Source organism: Charadrius vociferus, unplaced genomic scaffold, assembly GCF_000708025.1.
Source record: "Charadrius vociferus isolate BGI_N301 unplaced genomic scaffold, ASM70802v2 scaffold793, whole genome shotgun sequence".
Lineage (NCBI taxonomy): Eukaryota > Metazoa > Chordata > Aves > Charadriiformes > Charadriidae > Charadrius > Charadrius vociferus.
In genome coordinates this window covers 1,270,233-1,289,575 of record NW_009647833.1, presented here as the reverse complement: position 1 = coordinate 1,289,575, position 19,343 = coordinate 1,270,233, and the positions used below count along the sequence as shown (strand labels likewise).

At 44.3% G+C, this 19,343-nt stretch overlaps 2 protein-coding genes across 6 annotated transcripts in view; both read left to right on the top strand.

Annotated features, from left to right (window-relative positions):
* UBB (ubiquitin B) overlaps window positions 1-1,262 on the top strand; it is a 1,584-nt gene extending 322 nt beyond the window's left edge. The window contains exons 2-3 of one of the 5 annotated variants that reach the window (XM_009882714.1): window positions 269-550; window positions 779-1,123. In XM_009882714.1, the coding sequence (XP_009881016.1) occupies window positions 275-550; window positions 779-964 (462 nt within the window). In that variant the 5' untranslated portion in view covers window positions 269-274 and the 3' untranslated portion in view covers window positions 965-1,123. Of the gene's footprint in view, window positions 1-268 lie in introns of those variants that run through there. The other 4 variants (XM_009882715.1, XM_009882716.1, XM_009882717.1 and 1 more) reach the window with 4 other exon arrangements.
* A 6,714-nt stretch (window positions 1,263-7,976) lies between these two features.
* TRPV2 (transient receptor potential cation channel, subfamily V, member 2) overlaps window positions 7,977-19,343 on the top strand; it is an 11,879-nt gene continuing 512 nt past the window's right edge. The window contains exons 1-15 of the mRNA XM_009882711.1: window positions 7,977-8,289; window positions 9,998-10,293; window positions 10,947-11,080; window positions 11,425-11,577; window positions 12,280-12,420; window positions 12,906-13,204; window positions 13,660-13,836; window positions 14,264-14,422; window positions 14,558-14,653; window positions 15,175-15,245; window positions 15,941-16,106; window positions 16,854-16,920; window positions 17,008-17,315; window positions 17,715-17,833; window positions 18,652-18,746. Of these exons, the coding sequence (XP_009881013.1) occupies window positions 10,055-10,293; window positions 10,947-11,080; window positions 11,425-11,577; window positions 12,280-12,420; window positions 12,906-13,204; window positions 13,660-13,836; window positions 14,264-14,422; window positions 14,558-14,653; window positions 15,175-15,245; window positions 15,941-16,106; window positions 16,854-16,920; window positions 17,008-17,315; window positions 17,715-17,833; window positions 18,652-18,746 (2,224 nt within the window). The 5' untranslated portion in view covers window positions 7,977-8,289; window positions 9,998-10,054. The remainder of the gene's footprint in view (window positions 8,290-9,997; window positions 10,294-10,946; window positions 11,081-11,424; window positions 11,578-12,279; window positions 12,421-12,905; window positions 13,205-13,659; window positions 13,837-14,263; window positions 14,423-14,557; window positions 14,654-15,174; window positions 15,246-15,940; window positions 16,107-16,853; window positions 16,921-17,007; window positions 17,316-17,714; window positions 17,834-18,651; window positions 18,747-19,343) is intronic.

Sequence of the window (19,343 nt, the reverse complement as noted above, 5' to 3'; positions counted from 1 at the left end):
GGGGCGGGTGTTCTAGCGCCCGGCTGGAGAGAAGCAGTGTAAAGATTCTGCTATAGGAGTATAGCATATTGGGTGTCGGGAAGGTGTTTAGTTAGTCGAGGGTAAGAGTTCAAGAATGGTTGTAGAAAACACTAGTGAAAAACACAAAGTAAATACTGAGTAATATTTATATAGTGTGAAATAAGCAGCAGTAATCCGTTTATTTAGAAATCGTTAAAGACTGTGTTTCACTAACTAGCTAAAGCTGAATTTTTTGTATGTTTTATAGTGAAACATGCAGATCTTTGTGAAGACCCTGACTGGCAAGACCATCACCCTCGAGGTCGAGCCCAGTGACACCATTGAGAATGTGAAGGCCAAGATCCAGGACAAGGAAGGCATTCCCCCCGATCAGCAGAGGCTGATCTTTGCAGGCAAGCAGCTGGAAGACGGACGCACCCTGTCTGACTACAACATCCAGAAAGAATCCACCCTGCATCTTGTGCTGCGCCTGAGGGGTGGCATGCAGATTTTCGTGAAGACCCTGACTGGCAAGACCATCACCCTCGAGGTCGAGCCCAGTGACACCATTGAGAATGTGAAGGCCAAGATCCAGGACAAGGAAGGTATTCCCCCCGATCAGCAGAGGCTGATCTTTGCAGGCAAGCAGCTGGAAGACGGACGCACCCTGTCTGACTACAACATCCAGAAAGAATCCACCCTGCATCTTGTGCTGCGCCTGAGGGGTGGCATGCAGATTTTCGTGAAGACCCTGACTGGCAAGACCATCACCCTCGAGGTTGAACCCAGTGACACCATTGAGAATGTGAAGGCCAAGATCCAGGACAAGGAAGGCATTCCCCCCGATCAGCAGAGGCTGATTTTCGCTGGCAAGCAGCTGGAAGATGGACGCACCTTGTCCGACTACAACATCCAGAAAGAATCCACCCTGCATCTTGTGCTGCGCCTGAGGGGTGGCTGTTAAATTATTGTCCATCTTGCTTGACAACAAGATTGTCAGTAGCACTTGTGTTTGCACTGTAGTTCTTCAATGTCTTAAATTAAATGCAAAGTTAATGCCAGCTTAAGTAACAGCTGAACAACTGTTTGAAATGCTAATAAAGTTTCTGTTGCACATTACAAGTTGTAGTCTGTCTCAGTTTAAGCTCGTAAAACTGGTGTATTTAAGTGACATTCTTACTTCAGCTTTTTCCATGGTGATTTAAGCCTCTTTGTATAATGAGGACCTTATGGTTGAAAACAGATCTGGATTAAAGTCTTAATTTAAGCACTAATACGATGTTCTTTCTTCTTCTAGAGTCTAATGCACCTCTATTTCCAGGAAGGATAATATGTTTTAAAGACCCTGGAAAGCCACAAGGCAAATAAAGGTGGTGTGAGTCCATACAGTGGGGTGGGTGTCACTGCAGCTGTGAATTTGTGTTTAAATTGACTCTACTTGTCCCAAGCGTGAGCAGTTTCACTGTGTGGCACTGCCATGAAGTGAGTTGGGCTTTGCTATGCTCTGCTGGGGCTCTATGAGCAACTGTGAGTACTGATTAAGGGGAAAAACTGGTCAATTCTGGTGGCAACTGGTTCAGAGTAAATTTTAGAGAAGCAGCTGTGGGTTGTTGCTCTGGTTGGCTGTGCTACATAGAACACATCTGGGGAAGGGCTCACTGCAGTGGGAGTTGCTGCTGTTGCAGGGGCACGCAGTGGGGAGGCCTATAAGGCTCTAGTGGCAACTGCTCTCAATACTGAATGGCAGCACAGCAATTTCCTGGTTTAAGTGTTTCATGTAGTGATTCCACTGAAGTCTAGGTTGTCTTTCTGTGTTTTGTTTTTTTTTTTTTAAAGGGTGGGGTTTAGAATGGTTTAGTTCAACTGTAGTGGTGGGTCGTAGAAGGTAGATGTTGTCATCCATGTGTGTTCACAGAAAAACTAGGCTGTAAGGGTTGTGGCTGTTGATGCCTTCATCTGTTGAATTTTGACAGCTGCTTAACCTGAAATGGGGGTCTTGGCATCTGTATGCTGTGCGCAGTATTTCTGTGCTGGTGCACTTTGCTTTTTACTGGTAATCCTGTGTTATGCACCATTTTGATTGACTCATCCACTGTAGTGTTGGTGTGAAAATTTCAGCTTTCAATTTAACATCACCAAGTGTCTGTGGTAAGTAATGAATTTCAGCTTTCAATTTAACATCACCAGTACATCACTTGTACAGCAGTGCATTCTTGGCACAGATTGGAATGCAATCGTGGCCAAACAAAATATGCTACTGTTTTCATGGAAAACTGCACATTGTAACAGTTTTGTGTTTTTTATGGTTATAACCAGGATAGGTTTCTTTTCTGTGCCCCCTTACCCCCCCAGTGGCAGGGCTTGTTTCCCTGTCTGCCAAGCCATCTATAGGCTGTGCTTGCAGAAATCTGAAGTTCTGTAAACATTTGCTGTTTCTACCTTAGGAGAGCCTTCCCGTAGATTACTTGAGGTTTCCTGCAATTGCTGCTTTTGCTTTTGCCCGGAGAGGTGGGGGAGACTCCTTCCTTGGACATGCTCAAAAGCCATCCGGACGTGGTTCTGGGCAATGGGCTCTAGGTGGCCGTAGTGAGCAGGTGGGCTGGGCAGGGTGGCCTCCGGAGGTCCCTTCCAACCCCAACCATTCTCTGATTCTGTCACTTCTGACTAGGTGTCTCATAGCCTGCTGTCTGCTCAGTAGTGTGTAAAACTCACGGAGCAATTTACAGTCCAGAGGTGACACTGAAAAAGTTTACATTAATTTTTTTATTATTATTTTTTGCTGATGATGATTTGCTTCATGGTAAAACTGGCTGCTTTATCTCCTCTGGCTTATAATTAAGAGATGTCCTTTCTCAAGTTCTTTTAATAATTAATCTATGCTGTGTGGTAACAGTTCCAGGCACAAACTGGTCTGATAATGCAGGCTGTGGGGGGGCAGGTTGCTTTAGATCCAAGTCTGTAGATGGCAGGTGCCCTTTCTCCAGAGTCTGGCTGAAGGAGAACCATTGCAGCAGCGTTGCTCAAATGCGGTGTGTTGCCCGGACTCCCTAGGCAATGTTTGGGGTTTGGTCTGCTCTGCAAGAATGGGGAAGACCCTGTGGGTGGGATGCATAGTGGTCTGAGTGGGTCTGCACCAGCTTCCCAGTGTGTGCTCGCTCCAGCTTTGTTCAGCCTGAGCCAAGCCTATGTTGAACCATCACCACTGCTGGTCCTTCTGGTGTTCCTGTGGGTGGGTGGTCCGTGAGTGGAGCCTGCTTGGTTCTTCAGTTGCACCTGAGATGATAACCAGTGGGAAGAGGGGGGGGAAGTTCAGGCATTTTGTGGTTGTGGGGAGCAGCTCAGACCCAGTTTAGGCAGCCTGAGCTGATTGTGTGAAACAGAATGTGTCTGGGTGCTGTTGTCCCCAGCCCTGTAGGAAGATTTCTTCAGGTGGGGCTTGTGCTGAAGCTCTGCATTTGGTTTGCTAGAAATGACGCAGAACAGCACATCCTTACAGCCAAAGTACAAGGAGTGAAATCCCCAGATGCTGTAGTGCTGCAGCACTACCTGCATGAAGTGCAGAGCCGGACTCTGGGGTGGGTCACTGCGAGGACACGGGGACACTTGTGCTGGGCTCCCACTTCTCTTGTAGGAGCTGTGTTCCCCAGGCTCTGATCCCCCGCTAATGGGGAAATGGCAGTCACTAGCTGGAAGAGATGGCTGCAAGGGATTTGTTCGTTAATAAGGAAAAATCTTTGCAATTTATCTTAAATGATGTGAATTAGGGGAATGTAAATTACATGGAAATGTAAATATGAATTTGCATAACGTGTTGTTTACGCTGAAGTTATGAACAAAAGACAAAGCAAGAGGTACCAGGCAATAAGAGTGACTGATGTTAAGATATGACATTTGTTTTTCTTACAGTGTGGTGGTACCTCAATTCAATTTGCTTAGAGCCAACTATTCGTAACTAAAATAAGAACTGAATAGGCTTTAGCCAGAGTCTATGTGCTATTAAAATGGGATAATCCTAACGCTGCCATATAGACAACACATTCTGATAACTTCTTTTAATCCTGCTGCAACCTGAGCTTTGTGAGTGGCCTTTGTGCTTTTTTCTTATAGCATCACTTAATTTCTAGTCTGTTCTCTCTTAAAAAAAAAAAAAAAAGATTTCAAGACTTCAGGGGTTTTGTCTTTCTGCTTTTTCAAAAAAGTATTTCTATCTATTTTAAGGAGACAAATGAGATAACCCTGTTATACTGGGGTTTGGATACATTTAGTGTTTTGCTGTGTTAGCAACTGCCCCAAAACATCAGCATATAGGGAAAACGAGGGCTAAGGCAGAGACACGTTGGGAATACTGCAGTATTTTTGCAGTTTTGTCTGCAGGTCCAAAGGCCTTGCGTAGTAGCTGTGTTTAAAGACCCTTGGCTGCGTAATTTTATATTTATGGAACATCACTGCGTCATCAAAACCAGCCTTATTTGGAACTTGAGTTTTTAAATTAGACATGTTTCTCTTAACTATTTTGATACAAAGAGTAAGCGAATGACTATAATTTTCACAAGTGTATGCTTGCAACCCCTTTTTGGTGTTTTTGAAGAATTTCCTATTGAGGCTGTTTTCACAAGCAGCCGGAATTCAGGTTTACTTAATGGCCACTGGATGTCACTGTTTCTCCACAAAAGTGGTGTTCTGTAACATGACCGTCGGTTTTTGTATTTTGCTGCTATTTGATTGTCAGTGGAGCATTCCTTCAGGCTGTAATCCTACAGAAAGGGATACATCAAATAGAAAGATACTTCCATTTAAGGAATAAGAGAAGTGGATTGTTCCTTCAAAGGCCCGAGAAGTATATAGATAGGAGCCTTTAAATGCTGTGATGTAAGGCTAGTAGTTAAGAAATACTGTCATGTAAATTAATTGAGTCCCCAGGGCTATCCGTCAAGTTCTGACAAGGAATTATATTTAAGAATATTTGGATTTTAGCTTGGGCACTGGCTGGTGTCTCTAGAGGGATAGAATTTCGTCTGCGGAACTGTAACAAATGGAGCTGCTAAAATTCATCCCTTCAGTGTGGGTTTTACATAGCAGTTGCACGAAAAAAAAGGCTGGCCTTGCAAAAATACATGATATTTTCCCAAGTGTGAAAGTACACCTTCAAAAGAAACATTTTTCTCTTTTAGCCGCGTGTCCTTCATGAGGTTTGAACGAAGTGCTGACCGACCTCTTGTTCTGGAGAAAATGTTCGTGGTCCCCTCTCATGTGCTGTTATTACAGGCTTCCCTCCTCCTGTGGAAATGATTTTGAGCTGTGGCCCCTTACAGTGGCTGCAGATCAATGCTGTAATTAAGCTACAGACACATGTAAGTGACTTTGATCTTCTATTTACAGCATACAGAAAATCTGATATTAATCATAAGTGTTACATTTTTCAGTATTTGGTAAATATGGGCACTTAGGTGAACAGAGAATACATATTTTAGGAAAGGTGTTTGTTTCAATCTTTGGAGAAAGCCATCTTGCTCATGCTTCCTTTTGCCTTCTGTGATTGCTTTTCCTCCCATGAATTACGGTGCTTCTTCATATATGACCAACAATTATATAATAATTATGAAAATATTTGGTAATATCTTGAAATGAAAATTATTGATTTGACTTAAAAGTTCACTTAGTAGTTATGAGTTTGATTTCTCTTGCCAGATTTAAGGCTTGCACAGAATGTGTCTCTCCTGTAGGCAGAAACTTAGCGCCATCAGGCACATTCTCATCAGTAAAATAAGTACAGAGCAATTGCAAGATTCCTTCCTGTTCCCTCAATTAAAAGCCTCAAAAGGCAAGAGGGTCACATGTTGCTGTTGAAAATGCAGGCTGGCAGATAGGGGGAATAAAATTGCTTCTTTTATTCTCCCTGCACACTGCTTTGGAGGGCTTCCTCCTGAGTCCTAATAGCTATCAGGATTTTAAATTTTGGTGGCAAGATGCTCGTTAAGCATCATAACCGGCTCAGCTGGCCAGTGCACAGCAGTGACATAATCCCATTACTGACCTCAGAACGCTGTCACTGGCAAGTGCGCATTTGGGCAGGTCTTGTATTTTTTTTCTGCCTTGCTTCTCCCTTCTCTGAAATGGAAGCGCAAGTGTTTACCCTGGTGTAGTCTCCGCGAAAGCGTGTGCGCATGTGTGTGCGCATACCAATGTTTCTGTGTTCCCCCAGCAGCTCCATGTTTCTGTTTTGCTGTGGTGACCCCACAGCTGGCAGTGGTTCCTTTCCCAGCAAGCTGCACATTCTCCTTCCTCTGTGTAAGCTATTAAAACCAGATGAGCAGAAAGAACTCTGTTACGATGCACTTTTGTGGGCTGATTTGTTTCCTCGGCTAGAATGGGGGGCTGACTCCCATGAAAGCTGCAGGAAAAGCCCAAGAGGATTTAAATCCGTAAGTCTCAGCTAAACCTGAGCCTGAATCTGTCTGTTGATATCACAGTAAATTAAGTGTAACACAACTAAAGCAAACTGAACTAAATCAGTGCAAGGCTGGAATGAGAAGAGATGAGATCTGGTCTTGCATTTATCTACATATGTTTGTTCTTTATAGGATATTCTGTGGGTCCTATAAATCATTAAGCCTGGAAAGAATAAGTAGCTTTGCATCGTTCCTGGATCAGCTTAATTGTGAAACACAGGAATCGGAGAAATTAAGCTTGTGATCTCATGCAAAACCATGAAAGAGGAAAAGGCACCCTGCCGTTTAGTGTGTGTATTTATAGGGAGGTCATCTCGCAGCCTGCATCTGACTCAAAGTAGGAGCCATCTGGGAATGTTTCTAAGGGTGACAGCCACATTTCAGGAAGCCCCACATCATCCTGCAGCCGTGTCAGATGAGGCTTGCTTTACGCTCTCTGTTAGCTCGTGGTAGGTTTGGAAGAAGAAAGACACAGCCAGAGTCCAGTATGTCGTGATATGACCCCCCCTTCTCAATGTTTTTGGACCAAGACTTTTGAGATTTCTCATGGAATGTGCCCCTGCTATCAAGCTGTTGATTAGAAGAGCTCTTTACCGTTTTGTTAGTTAATAAGATTCTCTAGGTGAGCTCTGTGTCACATAAATGGCTTTGTAAACTGTCACTCCTCTACAGAGTACAGATGGGAATCACTCCGCAGCAACATTGTGCTGGGGAACGCCGTTGAGATTGTGGGTGCTGAATGTCATCCTGCATGGATCCTGTGGGAAATCACGATCACGCTGCCTCCTCAGGCCTCAGTTCTGTTAGGAGTGGGAGAGAAAAAACTAAGGCACTTGGTGTGGGCTGATGTCCTCTGTTTCCCAGAGGTCCTGGTTTGTGAGTGATAAGTGAGGGGGTATTACTGTGTGTGCGTGGTCTCGGCTCCAGTCAGTTGTAGGGGTGGTCAGTCCGTGCTCCTAGAACCTCCAAGCCCCTCCAAGGCTTGTGCTGCTTTGGAGAACCAGCCCATCAAGAAATGGGCACTAGGGGTAAATTAAGTTACCCGTGGCCTAAGTGTTTTGGAACTGGGGCTGCTTTGTGCAGCCTTCTGTGCTTGTGATGAGCAGCTGACACTGTGTACTTTGTAGTGTAACGTTCTGGCTAGTTTATTGTCTCATACGGTTTGAGCTGCCTCGTAACTGGGGTGTGTGAAGTGTGAGGAGAACTGGCTTCCCACAGAAACAGTTGACCTCAGATGTTTCGATGCGTACTCGCTTGTCCTGGGGCTGAGGGAGCCTTGTGACAAACCTCACAACTAAACCATGGGCTCTAGCACTGTTATGGTCAAATCAGCCACCTCCCTTGAGATCTGAGTGGGCTGTTGTTGAAAGCCACGAGATGTCGCCTCTGTACGTGCAGGCAGGGGTTAAGCGTTATGAATTTGCAATAGCCAGCCAGCTTTCCCATATAAGAGCACTGCACTCATTGGCTCTCTCTTTTACTGAGAAATCCATCTAGTCATTTCCTGTGCAAGCCCTTCTTCACTTTGCAGAAAGCTATACTGTTGAGTAAATAATAATCCATGGTTATTCCTTCTCCCAGGCAGCCTGGATTCTCTCATGGACCACCACCAACTAGGAGTTCAACATTGTGCCATTAACAGAGTGCTGATACGAGCGTGGTCTTCTCTGCAGAATAAGACTATCACCCATGGATGTAAATAATTTGGGATCTGCTTTCATGCTTATTAATGCTTCTTGGTATTTGACTTGGTTTCTACTGAGAGATTATTTACCTTCTGAAGGATCCGTTGGGACTCCTTGTCAGATCAGTTCTTGGGTGGAGCTTGCGGCAACTTGGGGTAAGTGCTGTGCTCTTCTTCTTTTGACAGCAAAGCTTTCCTGTGCTGCGCTGCTCAAAATGGCTTGGTAAAGTTGCAGAAAGAAAAAACTGAGCTCTTGAGAAGTGAAAGTTTAGCTGGCAAACAGAGTCCTCTCTGTGTTTCTTCAGTATGCACAAAGTGGATGTATATATTATAGGGTCCTGATTTTTTAGGACCATTTTGCTCTTGCTTTTAAACCAGACGGTCTGTCTGTACAAGACTGACAGTAAATAACACTCTCGAGCGCTGTGGAGAGATGGAAACCGCAGCTGAGAAATGATTTGGGGGAAAGGAAGACAGAAAAGCACAAGCAAACTATTATGGAAGAGCAAATAGCCCTCTAAAGCATTGGCAAATGTACCAGTAAGTGTTTTGGGGGAGGAAATAAGCCTGAAATGGGGTTATAGGATGTATGCCTGTGCGTGCAGAGGAATGTTTGTCATTAGAGTGCAGACTAAACTGAATGGCTGAATTATCATAATGGTTCATCTTAAAATCAGCCCTTGGATTTCTTGCTGTGAGCTGCATAAAGATGTTTTGTGGCTGCTTTCCGCCTAGGACTGTGTTTCTCCGTATCCTAATCTAAGCCAGAATGCTTATGCTATGTCAATTTACCTCTTTGCTGGTACAGGCTATGGAGTCTGGCCGTAGTCCCAGCAAGCGAGATTTCTCTTCAGAGAAAACCTGTTAACCATTTGGAGGGAGTACATGTGAATAAGACAGAGTTATTTAAAAAAGCTCTGCTTCAGGTCGGTAATCATGGATGTTTCCTTGCTGCCGCACAAACTGTGTGTGAATCTGCAGTCGTATCCTGACTACAGTCAGCTTGTATTGGGTGTGGATCTGAGATGTATCCAGATATGTATGCAGATATGTCTCACAGGAGTAGAAAAGGAGTACAGGACGTATTAGATGAGAGAAGTGGGCTGGCTGGGTGCTCTGATGCATACTGATGCTCTCTGTACAGCAGGTCTGGATCCAGCTTTGCTCTTGGGGGGGCTGTGCTGTGTTCAGGCTCTGGGGGCTCTGAGTGTCCACGTGGCAGCTGGGGTTTGTGTTTGCTTGGGCTGGAAGTTCAAAGCCTGTGCTCGCATGGATAGCCAACAGCTCCAAACACTGGGGAGATCCCACTCATTTAGCCCCAGGATGAAATGCAAGAATGCATGAGAGGAACATAATTTGTGCGGATGTTTTCCCTGTAGAAATAGCATAATGCTTACCAACAGAGAACATGAACAAACTTATCACTGTTCCAAAGAAGGCCTACAGTTAATCTTATCTTTTTGGCCACTTGGTGACTAGGCTGTGTTGGCTGCACTGAGACAAGAACAATGATCGTAGTCTCCTAAAGATCCACTTTCTTTGCCTTTTATGTAAGGAGCCTGTGCTGCTGCCAACAGGTGAGGTCATCTCACAAAGGGGGTTCATATGTTCTGCAGACAAGTTGCCTGTATTTCATGAACTGCTTTTGAACTTTTCTTCACCAGTGATATACCCTATTTAAGGCCTTGATCCTTTATTCAAATACTCCCACTGTTTGGAGTTTCACTGAGTCTCTCTCTCAAGGAATCTATAGTCAACTGTAGGAATGCTGGACCTATAAACATGCTTTTCTCTATGTCTGTGCCACATCATATACATTCTAGGTTTGTGAACAAACTGTGTTGATTCTCCCTGTCCTTTGCAGGTTTAGTCTCCAAGCGGGGAACGTCTTTGGTGATCTGCAAAACCATCTCTACTAGAAATGGATAACTTCACAAATGGGCAGTCGGGCCCAGGTCAAAGGAACAGGTTGATGGGATTGCTAGAAACAGATGACAGCATCCAGGAAGATAAACCCGCATCTAGTAAAAAGGAAGAAAGATCAGGACATGGAAAGAAAGGAGAGCCACGGCCCTTGGAGACACCTTATCAGAAGGAGAGCAGTGACTTTCCTCCGAAAGTCAAGATTAATCTGAACTATCGCCCAGGACTCGTCAGCAAGTGAGTAACTTGGATATTTGACGAGGGTGGGATCCCTGTTGGTCTGTACTGATCCCACTGGTAGGGGCCTATAGACTTTACCGAAGTCTAAACTAAAAGTGACAATACAGGAATATTACAGGAATCGTGTGGGAGATAATTAAAAGCAGAAAGAGGACATATTAGCCCCTTCCTTCTGCACTTGGAAGGTATGTGAATGATGTGTGTTGTGGTGTATTTTAAGTTTATCTGAACTAGTACCAAATAAGCCAAGTTGGGTGTAAGAGCAGCTTAGCATAGAGTCCTATACAACTGAACTGTTCTTGCCAGGGAGGGATGTAAACTAGCTCACAGGGTGCTTCGCACCATGTGATGGGACAGACTCTGGTCCTGCAACTATCTTGGGCTTCTCTTTCTTTGTGCTCTGGATGTGTTCCAGGGTTGCACATCAGACTGGATCTGGGAAGAGCTCCAGCTGATGGAAAGAGCAGCCCCTTAAGAGAATTCTGGGAAATAACTGTCTCTGTTTTTCCCTTGACTCAAAAATAAAATACTTGTTTTTTCTGACAAACTTTTCTGCCTTCCTCCTTTCTTACACTGTCCCGCTAGAACTTATTGCCCACTCTTGTCTTCTGCTCTCCAGAACTTCTTAATGCTTTGCGTTTCTTCCATAGCCAAAAGGACCCCAATCGCTTTGACAGAGACAGGCTCTTCAGCGCAGTCTCAAGGGGCAGCCCCGAGGCACTGGATGGTTTACTTGAGTACTTAAGGAGGACCTCCAAATTTCTCACCAATTCTGAATACACAGGTAGATTCCTGTTCAATACTACATAAAGAGGGTTAGCAGAGGCAATACTTGTTAATGGAGGGGAAAAGCAGGGGAACCTGCTTGTGGGTGTTTTGCTTTCTCCAGCCCTCTGTCTCTCCCCCTTCTTTTGTTTTCCTAATGTTCATCTAAGGATGGGAAATGTCATTAATTATATATATCCTACGGCTTTTGCCTCTACTGCAGACTAAATACTGAGAAGGGCCTTTAAAATTATTACTGTATTTGATCCTGCAGTGACAGTTAAGTTCTGGGCACATGGAATTGGGTAATACAAATGTGTGCAAAGTATATGCACACCCCGTTTGATACTCTTTTTCTACTAGATGCAAAGACTGGGAAGACCTGCTTAATGAAAGCCCTGTTGAACTTAAAAAATGGAAAGAATGACACAATCCCACTTTTGCTGGAAATAGACCAAAAGACACAGAATCCCAGGCCACTTGTCAATGTGGCATGCTCTGATTGTTACTACAGAGGTAAGGTTCCTGTTCTGGTGCTGTGTCGAAGCAGCCTCCCCATTACCAGGTGAGATGTGCAGATACAAGGGAAAAGAGGGAAACTGGAGCTCACGCAGCACTGCAGTTCCAGAGTTCTGGTGCAGTTCCAGTAACAGCCTACTCACCTTTTAGTTCTTATTATGGTCTGTGTCCTCTTCAGCCCTGAATTACATGGTTCACTTCTGCAACTTTGTTCTTAGTCTGTAAAACAGAAATGATAGATGTTTAATAACTAAGGAATATGGGAGGATTTGCTTTGGAAAGCTTAAAAAGCACACCTAAAAGTGAAACATAAATACTATATTGCTATTAAAGAATGACATCTGCTGGTTGGGTTATCGTTTTAATAGCAGACATGCAGCATAGTCATGTACATGTATGGTTGTCTTTATCCTCTCATAGCTGCTTGGGATCTTAGTGCCAGGCAGGGGTAATTGCCTGGTCTTGTGTTGAATTTCTTGTAGTCTTGGGGCTTGTCTTCTGGCTCAGTGTTTGCAACATGCTTTTCCAATGAACACTGTTGAAAGTCATCAGTTGCCACCTGCCCCTTGCCCAGCACTGAGACTGCAGGATTGCTATGCAGAACATACAGCCGTTGTTGAAATGGGGCTTTGCTGAAGAGTCCTTTGCCTGTTCCCTCTGATAGTGGCACCGAGTGATAGGTTTTGCGTGTTTCCTTAGGCCAAACAGCGCTCCATATTGCCATAGAGAAAAGAAGCCTAGATTTAGTGAAACTTCTAGTAGAGAATGGAGCTGATGTCCATGCCAGAGCCCATGGTGAATTCTTCAAGAAGAAGAAAGAAGGAGTTTACTTTTATTTTGGTGAGTCAGTGTGGAACACGTTCCTTTGCTTTTTTATTGCTTACTGTATGCGATGCTGCTAATTCTTAGTTGGGTTTGCCCCTCTGTGGGTCGGTTGCCATCTCCACTGTCCTGTAATGAAGCTCTTGGCTTATTTGAGAGGCAGGATCCTTTCACAGACTGAGTTGTCCCATGAGCATTTGCCATCATCTCTGGTTTTATGTTTTTAATCCCATCTGAGAGGCTTCAGACAGAGACAAGTGCTTGGTTAGTTTAGTCAAATTAGGGATCTGGAAAGTGTTTCAGCTGCCCCCAGAAATAAGGAGCGATTGTTTACTGCAAAACCCTTTCTGAATCTAGAGATACTGAGAAAGGACTTGTTCTGTGTTCCAGTGGTAAAACTATAGGCTGAATATATTTTCCTATAATTGTTTTGTTTTTTTTTTTTCTTTAATTTTTTTCACCCCTTTCTGCTTCCTCTCCAAATACTGTTCTAATCTCTCCAGGTGAACTTCCTCTCTCCTTGGCTGCTTGTACCAACCAGCTTGAGGTGGTGGAATATCTTCTAAACAATCCCCACCAGAAAGCCAGGCTCCAGGAGCAGGATACACAGGGCAACACAGTCCTCCATGCCCTGGTGATGATTGCAGATGACACAGAGGAGAACACCAAGTTTGTGAGCACAACATATGTTGAGATCTTGAAGGCAGGTGTGAAGGTTGACCCAACGTGGAAGCTGGAGGAGATAGTGAATTATGATGGATTAAATCCTCTGCAGCTTGCTGCCAAGACAGGCAAAGTGGAGGTAAAGACAAATGCAGGGAATCTCTGGGGTTGCTGAAAAACAAGGAAGACTGCAGCATACATCCTCGGCATAGCAGTGGGGTTTGATGTAGGAGCGTCTTGCACCCAACGCATAGTAATGCTGCTGACAGTGGCAGTGCCACAGGAGACAGTAAAGGAAGCCTCCTCCAGGTCACTCCAGTTAGGGTCCTGCAGGATCTCAGCTGGCTGCTGCTGCTCTCTGTCCCAGCCAAGACAGCTGGTCTGGACTGAAACTGGTTCTGTGCCTGGAAGAGCTGATACAAGGTGTAGTTAGATTGCCTGCTTTTAGCCAGATACTCTGGTGTTTGGATATATCCAAGTGTGTAATACAGAAAGCCAGGTGTCCTGTATTTGAGGGTGATTTGGGTGTACTTGTGTCATTCAGCACCTTCATCACATGCACATTTTTCTAGTACGCATCCTGTTTCTCTTCAGATCTTCAAGCACATCATCCAAAGAGAGATCAAAGACCCAGTGTACAGGCACCTGTCACGCAAGTTCACTGAATGGACCTATGGACCTATCCATGTGTCTCTCTACGACTTGTCCTCTATAGACAGCTTTGAGGAGAACTCTGTGCTGGAGATTCTGGCGTACAGCAGTGACACACCGGTGAATGCTTTTACTAAAAGTCAAAGACAGAAACAGTTTTTCTGCCTATCTATAGTGTTGCTGTATAATTATGCAAATAATTTCAAGTTGATATGGTGTTTCGCGTGATCCTTTTTCTGGAAAAGAACGCTGTGATTGAAGTGTTTGCATATTTTATTATTTATAGTCTGCTTGGTATGCTTCTGCTAATCCATAGTATGAGAGAAATTCTTGATCCTGTGGTTGTCCAAATACCTTGATGAAGCCAAGCAGAAGTAACTTCTTATGGGACAGTTGATGTTTTTCATACTGAAAGGCCTGACTGAATAATCCTTTAGGGATAATCTAGTTGGAGCCACTGAACTCCAACCCTGAAAAAGACAATCCTCTGGTGAATTTGCAATCCTGTTGACACATGGATACACTTTTGTTGTTTGTTTTTCCATAGAATCGGTACAAGATGGTGGTTTTGGAGCCACTAAACAAACTGCTTCAGCAAAAATGGGAAACGTTCGCTTCCAAGAGATTCTACTTCAGTTTTGTCTCATACTTGTCATTCATGATCATCTTCACAGCCATTGCATACTATCAACCCTTGCGGGTAAAGGTAGGCCCAATCTTCTTTTATCTGGAAAGGCCTGAATAGATGGAGCTGATTTTAAAAGGTGTGGGGTGTTTATCATCACTACCTCTGCCTGTCTTCAGTGGTTTTTTTTTTTGTTTGTTTGTTTTTATCTTGCAGCCTTCATTTCCAGTGGAGTTCACGGCTGGGGGCTTCCTGTGGGTCTCTGGACTGATCATTATCTTGCTAGGAGGCATTTATCTAATTTTTGCTCAGGTATGGGTATCTCTCGTCTAGGTTCATTGTGAGGGGAAAAAAAAAAAAGGAAAGCATCACTGACATTGAGGCAACAGATTTGCTTCTCTCGATGTGCATGAGTTGGATGGCAGGAGGGAATCCTGCCCTGAGACACAGTGTCAGTGTGATCTCGCAGTGACGGGGGTGGCACAGGCCAGGTTGCTGGGCAATAGGAAGAATAGGCTCATAACAGTAAGTAATTATGAGAGACTTCTGTGATTTATGGTACTAAAATGCATCTTTGGCATTTAATGCAGTCTATTAATAAAGACTCAGGGCTGAGCCGTGATTCAGCCCTTGTTTATCCCTGCCCTTTATAAATAAGGCCTTTTTTTTCATCTTGGAAGGATGAATAGCTCAAATTTGGGATCTTGAAAATGAAACATGAAGAGGAGCTTATGGAGCAAACCCCCTGAGCGATAGGCTGTGCCGGGCAGGAATCGCTCCCTAACATACCCTGTTGTTTTGATGAATGGCTACCATTGATTTTTCTCTATTAGAGTCTGTACTTGCGGAGGAGACGCCAGTCCCTGAAGACTATGTGTTCTGACAGCTGCATTGAGATCTTGATGTATGTCTCTTGAGGTTTTTTTGCACAATGAAAGCACGGGTGAAATTGGTTCTCTGCTGTGTGCAGCTAAGTTGCCCTAACATTACTAGAGAGATGGTGAGCAGGAAAGATTGATTCTCTGCCACTGTCTCCTCTTCCCATCCCTTCCTTGCTTGCTTCTGCATGCCTTCTGCATCGTGTCATAACCCTTTGTTGTCATGGACTTTGCTGGGTAGGGTCTGTCCTTGGATTTGTAGCTGAAGACAGTGAAGGTCAGACCCTCAATTATTCCGCAGTTAAGAACATGTAGTTGTTAGAAAAAGAGCTCAAGTTTTTAATCATGCAGTCACTATGGCTCAGATGTGGTTGAAAGGAAAATAACTTCTCAGTTTTCTGAGGAGAAATATGTATAGATGCATGTGTGTGCATGTGTTTGTAAGTGTTAACATTTTAGTATCAGTTATGTGAGTTACATCAAGCCGTTCAGAGTTTCCATACTGTGAGATTAACCAGTTCATAACAAAACTGCAACAATTTGTGGGTCTGGTTATAACAGGATTTGCTCATGTAAACTATGTGTCTGATTAACTGCCACTTTATATGCTTCGTGTAGCCTTGTAAAACGTGTTTGCTGTTCCTTGCAAAACAGAACAGATCTGCAAATGGGCCTTTTTGTTGAGGTAACTCACTGTGTCACTCATTCTACTTCTCTCCAGCTTCATCCAGGCTTTCTCGTTGCTGCTCTCGGCAGTCCTCTACGGTGCAAGTTCAGAAAACTATGTGGCGGTGATGGTGTTCTCCCTGCTTTTGGGGTGGGTGAACATGCTGTATTACACTCGGGGCTTTCAACGCACTGGGATCTACAGTGTCATGATACAGAAGGTCAGTACTCGGGGAAGAACTTTGTGTGAAAAGCTTTTGGGTGTGAGCAACTAATAGCAGTCCTGCAATTACTTTTCTTCTCTCAGGATCATGAAAACCATAAATGGAATTGATGTAATGATTATGGTAGTAAAGAAATTGCAGAAGTGTCCTAAAGGAAGTACAGTTGTGGCAAACCACTAGTTTGCCATCTTTCAATATGGCAAGTGAGAGCAGCTGACACTTAGCTGTTTGTCATAAAATGACGCAAAACTAGCAGTCAAACCCAGTGCAAGTTCCCTGCAACTGTTATGCTTGGGCTGAGAAGTGTTTCCAGTCAGTAAAGGAGTCTGGGACTAGAAAGGCAAGACAAAGCAGGTGAAATGAGGTGCCAGGGAAGAATTCTGATCACCACTTGTGTGAAACCCAATGGAGACAGAAAAGAGAGAGATGTGTGTGTTGAAACAATTTGGAAACAACCATGCTGGGGAACTGACATGATATTTATTTGTTTCAAATAACATATTCATGCAAACATAACAACGAAGAAATTCATGTAGTACTCTCAGATTAAGCTACTAATGATGTTACTTACCTGTGGAAATAATTTAACATGTATTAGCAGTTTCTTAAACTGGATAAAAGCATTTTCCAACTTGCTTGCAGTATTGTTACTGGGGGTTGATTTATGATGTGTGAGAACAAGAGATCACCCTGAAGAATTCATGTGAGGTAAAGAATGGCATTTCCTCCCGATCTGTGTTTCAGACTATCCTGAGAGATCTGCTGCGTTTCCTCTTGGTTTATGTGATCTTCCTCTTTGGCTTTGCTGCAGGTAAGGACTTACTCAGCATCACATTGTAGGCTGGGCTGCAAGGAGTAAATTTTTCTGAGGAGGATCCAAATTCTGTTTTTCTCATAGCTCTGGTTACACTGATGGGGGATGCTCCTTCGGTCTCTCAGAACAAGTCTCTTGCTCACATGGACAGCGCTGGGAGCCATGCTATGTATGGCGGGCTGCTTAGCGTCTCCCTGGAGCTCTTCAAGATCACCATTGGGATGGGCGACCTGGATTTCCACGAACATGCCAGATTCAGATACTTCGTCATGCTCCTGCTCCTTCTCTTTGTGATCCTCACTTACATTCTTTTGCTCAACATGCTGATTGCGCTCATGAGCGAGACTGTCACAGATATTTCTGGTTATAGCAAAAGCGTCTGGAAGCTGCAGGTGAGATGCAGTGCTGCTCGGCAGTTCTGTTGTGGGCCAAACTCCTGCTTGAGTCTGCCAACATCAGAGATGACAGTCCCTGTCTTTGTCCTAAGCCTCAGCTATAAACTTCTCTTTTACATAAATTTGTTACTCTGGGGGTAAATCCTAATGTCGTTTTTAGATGTATTTAAAACCCGTGCTGTTTGCATGGCTACCAGCCGGTCCAGATCCATGTGCATAAGTAACTTGAGAGAGTAAGTAACCGACTGGTACTATTAAGCTAAGGAGCACTTTGGGATTGGGTTCCAAAGTGATTTTCTAAGTCAGAGTAATTGCTGAGTGGGGAAGATTTAATCAAAAAGAGGGGCTGGGCTCTGTATGCCCTGTTTTCTCTCTAATGTGGACTTCTTCTTTCAGAGGGCTATTGCTATTCTAGAAATAGAGAAGGCCTGGCTGTGGCGCCAGGGTGGGAAGAGGAGATCTGGCTGCTTCATGTCAGTGGGCCTCAATAAGAAAGATGAGAGATGGTGTTTCAGGTAAGACAGATGTACCGTTGCCTCTTATACTCCAGCCTAATAACGGGATCCTGTGATTCATAAGCTGGTAGCCCTGAACTGCCCCGGGGAATTTCAGCACTGACTCAGTGGAGTGACTCAACCACGGGTTCCTGGGTTGGTGACTGGTTGGTGCTTGCAATGCTGGAAGTGTCAGAGCTAGTTGAGCCACCAGCATTGTCACCAAAACATGCTGTCACCAAAAGATGTCCTGTTTAACCCACATCTGTGCAAGCGATTATGGTGGCAGAGTGTCTGCAATGATGCTTTCGTTGCTGCTGCGAGTATAGCTGTACCCAGAGCAGGCTGTGGTGGGAGGGATGCAGGCTGGTGGCCCCTTCCCTCAGGAACATGCAACTTGGGTGCAACACGAGGGGGCAGCACTCTTCCTCACATATAGGGGCTGGGAGAGCAGATGAACCTTTCCCCACCTGGTGAAACAAACTGCAGGCAAACCGAACTGCAGGCAGCACTTCTGTGACTCCAAGGTGTTATGGGCTATGGAGCATGTATACAAAGTGGAATCTTCTCCTTTGTATTAAGGATGTTCACTGGGAGGAACTGGAGTATTTTAAAATAAAACAACGTAGACCACCACACAATATGCAGGGGAAGAAGGTATTTACCTCATGGAGCTTAGAAGATCTTTATTCAAAAGCTCTGTAGCATGTTGTCAGTACAGCCAAGCCATTAGGATTGTGTTGGCAGGATGAGCTGGGTTGAGATGCTGCAGGACAATGAGATCTGGACTGAAATGCTGTGCTCCATGCATCAGTGTCTGTTGCATTTTGTCTCTCCAGAGTAGAGGAAATTAAATGGACGAATTGGGCAAAAGATGTGGGAGTTCTTAAGGAAGACCCTGGAAACACCAGTGATTCAGAAATAAATCCAGAAGGTAAATTAAATCATGAAGAAAGGTCTTCAGTATCCTTTTAGCTTCCAGCTCAGCAATTACTCTTGGTGTGTTATTATGTCTTTGGTCACAGAGATTTTAGGCAGGCCAGCTTGCTCGTGAAAAACAGGACAGGAAACACCACCGAGAAAAGCATGGGCTGTTCTTCCCTTTGACTCAGTAGCCCAAATGTGTGGTGCTTTTTCTAGCAAATGTAAAATTTACACCCGCTCATACTGCAAGCGTTAAAATCGGAGGTCTTTTATAGCACAAAACAGGGCATTAACACTGGCGTCTTTGTCAAATTCTGCCTAAGATAATGATGTTTGCTTCCCTTGTTACACCCGGGAAGCAATTCTGTGTGGAAAATGGAAAGTTGTAAATTTCTCTAGAAATATTTTGTTCAGCCTGGCAGAACTTGGGCAGAAGCTCCACCAGATTTAAACATGGCCTCCTGCTCTTCCAGCCTAGGTTCTTCTTAGATGCCAGTTTTCTAGGACTGGGGAGGTTCCAACACTTAAAATACTATCTGATGTATGTTGGGTTTTTCCTAAACTTGCACCCTTCTAAAAACTGGATCCCTTTGCCAGCTTCCTGCTG